Source organism: Polyodon spathula, unplaced genomic scaffold (assembly GCF_017654505.1).
Source record: "Polyodon spathula isolate WHYD16114869_AA unplaced genomic scaffold, ASM1765450v1 scaffolds_3602, whole genome shotgun sequence".
Classification (NCBI taxonomy): domain Eukaryota; kingdom Metazoa; phylum Chordata; class Actinopteri; order Acipenseriformes; family Polyodontidae; genus Polyodon; species Polyodon spathula.
The window spans coordinates 13951-17067 of record NW_024475062.1 but is presented as its reverse complement, the minus strand read 5'-3'; the positions used below and the strand labels follow the sequence as shown (position 1 = coordinate 17067).

Below are 3117 nucleotides of genomic sequence, written 5' to 3'. Positions count from 1 at the left end.
ACTCCAGACTTGTGCCCGTTGAGGTTTTTTTGTCCTTATGCTGGTTCGTCTGACTGGGTTCGCAAGGATCATTAGGTTCATCACTAGTTGTAGCCACGCAATTCCTCTTCACATCTATGACAGGGGTGGTGATATCCTGCGAACTGTGGTTTGCTTCCTGTCGCTGGATTTCATTTGACTGACTTGACTGACTTTGTAAGAAGTACTGATCAATGCAAGGCCCTTGTCCCTTCTCCCTCAAACATTTCATTCTCCCTTGATGCGAGGTCGGTGTCTGTGTTTGGACGTACAGGTACAGAAACCGCATGGACGACTAGCAACTTGATTAGAAAACACTTTTGCTCAGTACGTTAACAGTGTTATCCAAAGTTGAGTCATCTTCCATCACCGCTCTCGCAGACTCTAAGGGTATTTTTCTCTTTAATTTCTTAGAAGCCTTGGGCATGTGTCTCCAGCATCCTGTTTACCTATGAAAAGTATTATTACCTAAGTGGTCAATGAGAGCCTAACCACTGTAAAATAATTCAACAGGTCAGTTTAATCATACTTTTAAATATAATTATAACAATATCTTTTTAATAGAAAATTATGAAATTCTATAACAAAATATATACATTTTATATAATTTATATGTACATGATACAATGAATTTTTCGAAGAAGCAAAATTATCAATCTGTCCCTCAGGTAAAGGCTTTCACTTAAATGGAAGACAGTGAAGACATTGTGCGAGGACAGAAACGCTGCTCTAAGTTTAGACCCCACAGACTTAAGATGCAGTCATAACAAAGTCAGCAAAAGTGACTTAAGCCCATTTTTAGTCTTAGATTTAAGTTAGCGTTGTGATACGGCTGCAGGTATGTATTAAATCTATCTAGATTGGTCTCTCCTACTCCTGCGAAACTTCTCTCCGCCCCTTTCGCAGATTGGAAATGGCTGGTTTTGGTTTCGGGATAAATAACCATCTATGTAGTGCTCTCACAGAGGCCTCTAGTGGCCCGGATATAAACTGTAGCGCCTATTCAACACCTTTTAAATTGTTATTTCTGGCAAATGCCAACATTTGATTTCTGTGTAAAACATTGTTTCAATAATTCCTGGATATTTGTCTCAGTAGCAGTACAGTAAAGTGACATGATTCTGAACCTGTCTTTGCAGCATGGACCCTGAAGAGGCCTGCGAAAGAATCGAGCTCCTCAAGGAGTTTGTCAAGGAGTATGAAAAGGAGAAGCAGGAGATTGAAGAACTCCTCACAGAACTCAATATTATTGCTGATGGGCTGGACAAGGTGGACAGGGACTGTACCATCGCTAAGACTGCAGGGAGCTCTGCTGGTGTAGTCGGGGGGGTCCTGACCATTGTAGGGATAGCCCTGGTTCCTGTTACTTTTGGAGCCTCCGTTGGACTGTCCATTGCAGGGACTGTGACTGCTGTAGCTGGCACAGTGACCAGTGCTGGCACACACATAGGAAAGCTTGTAAAGGATGGCAAGGCTAACAAGAGAGTAACGGAAATACTGGAAATAATTCACACTAAAATCATAGCACTTGGTAAATCTTGCAAAATTGCACTTCCACAATGTAAGTGGAATATAGAGGAAGCTGCTTTAACAGGGATTGTTAAAACACGTCTTTCTGCTGCTGCTGCTGCTGCAGGCCTGGTTGATGCTGCTGTTGTTGCTGCTGCAGGTGCTGCTGTTGATGCTGCTGTAAGTCTTGATGCTGTTGCTGATGTAACTCCAAACCAGAGTGATGATGGTGCCGTTGCTGGAGCTGCTGTTGGTGCTGCTGTTGTTAATGGTGGCCGTCTTCTTGGAGGCCTGGTTGATGATGCTGCTACTGCTGCTGCTTCTGCTGGCCATGTTGCTGCAGGCCTGGCTGATGATGCTGCTGTTGTGGCACTCAAAAGTACAGGCAGAGTAGTCGGAGCTGTTGCTTGTGGAGTTTTTGTAGTTTGGGATGTCGTGCTCATTGGTTTAAATGCCAAAAAACTTCATGAAGGGAGTCCAACTGAAAGAGCACAAGAGATTCGCAAGCTGGTAGAAACTGGAGAATTAGAACTAGCAAAACTGGAGGTGGTCATTTCTGACATAAGGAACATTGTGAACCAGTGAGTCAGCACAGGGCTATGGAGGAAGGTGCACCAGGAGGGATTTTTCTTGCTGTCAGATCTGCAGCTACTGCTGTATCAACAGTTTTGTGTTTGCTGCCTGCTCCAGTTTACAATAGTCAACTCCCAGGACCCACTTGTTTTCTTTTGCTTTCCATACTCTTTACGCCTGACATCTGCTATTAGCTGCTGTGTTGCTGCTACTATGTCATGTATTATGCTACTATCATGTATTTTGCACTTTCCACTGTAGGCAATGTACTATTTCATGTATTATGTTACTATCATATATTATACCACTGCATTTAATATATTATGCATTGTTTTTTTTACTGTATATCATGTATTATGCATTTCTCTGTATTTTAAGTATTATGGATTTTCTTGTATTTCCTGCATCTTGTAAAGTGCTTTGTGATGGCGGTCCACTATGAAAGGCGCTATATAAAATAAAGATTCATTGATTGATTAATAATAGTTATAAATCACAGAAACCAATCAATCACAGAGCAGTGTTTTTAAATAATCGTATACCTCTTGTTATAGGGAGTTTAAATATATTATCCTGTAAAAAAGAAAAGAAAAAGAAAAAAGAAAAGGAAATGAAGAAAAAGGAAAAAACAAAATAAATAAATAAATATCATCCTGTACATAGACCCTCAGACAACCCCAAACACAAACAGACAGAAACCATAAGCCTAACCTAAACCCATGCACTGCTCCATACACTGAGAGCAATTTCAACCAGCTTCTCTCTATAACCCTAACCCATGCACTGCTCCACACACTGAGAGCCATTTCAACCAGCTTCTCTCTATAACCCTAACCCTATGCACTGCTCCACACACTGAGAGCCATTTCAACCAGCTTCTCTCTATAACCCTAACCCATGCACTGCTCCACACACTGAGAGCCATTTCAACCAGCTTCTCTCTATAACCCTAACCCATGCACTGCTCCACACACTGGGAGCCATTTCAACCAGCTTCTCTCTATAACCCTAACCCTA

General features: G+C 41.7%; 1 protein-coding gene across 1 annotated transcript; it reads left to right on the top strand.

Moving 5' to 3' along the window:
* Positions 1–350: 350 nt before the first annotated feature.
* Positions 351–2321, top strand: LOC121312121. Its single transcript, XM_041244118.1, has 2 exons — positions 351–531; positions 1158–2321. The coding sequence occupies exon 2, from the start codon at positions 1159–1161 to the stop codon at positions 2110–2112; it is 954 nt and encodes a 317-aa protein (XP_041100052.1). The 5' UTR covers positions 351–531; position 1158; the 3' UTR covers positions 2113–2321.
* The last annotated feature ends 796 nt before the right edge of the window (positions 2322–3117 follow it).

Coding starts and splice junctions, on each gene's coding strand:
- LOC121312121 (XM_041244118.1), top strand. CDS start 1,159: ATGGACCCTGAAGAGGCCTGCGAAAGAATCGAGCTCCTCAAGGAGTTT.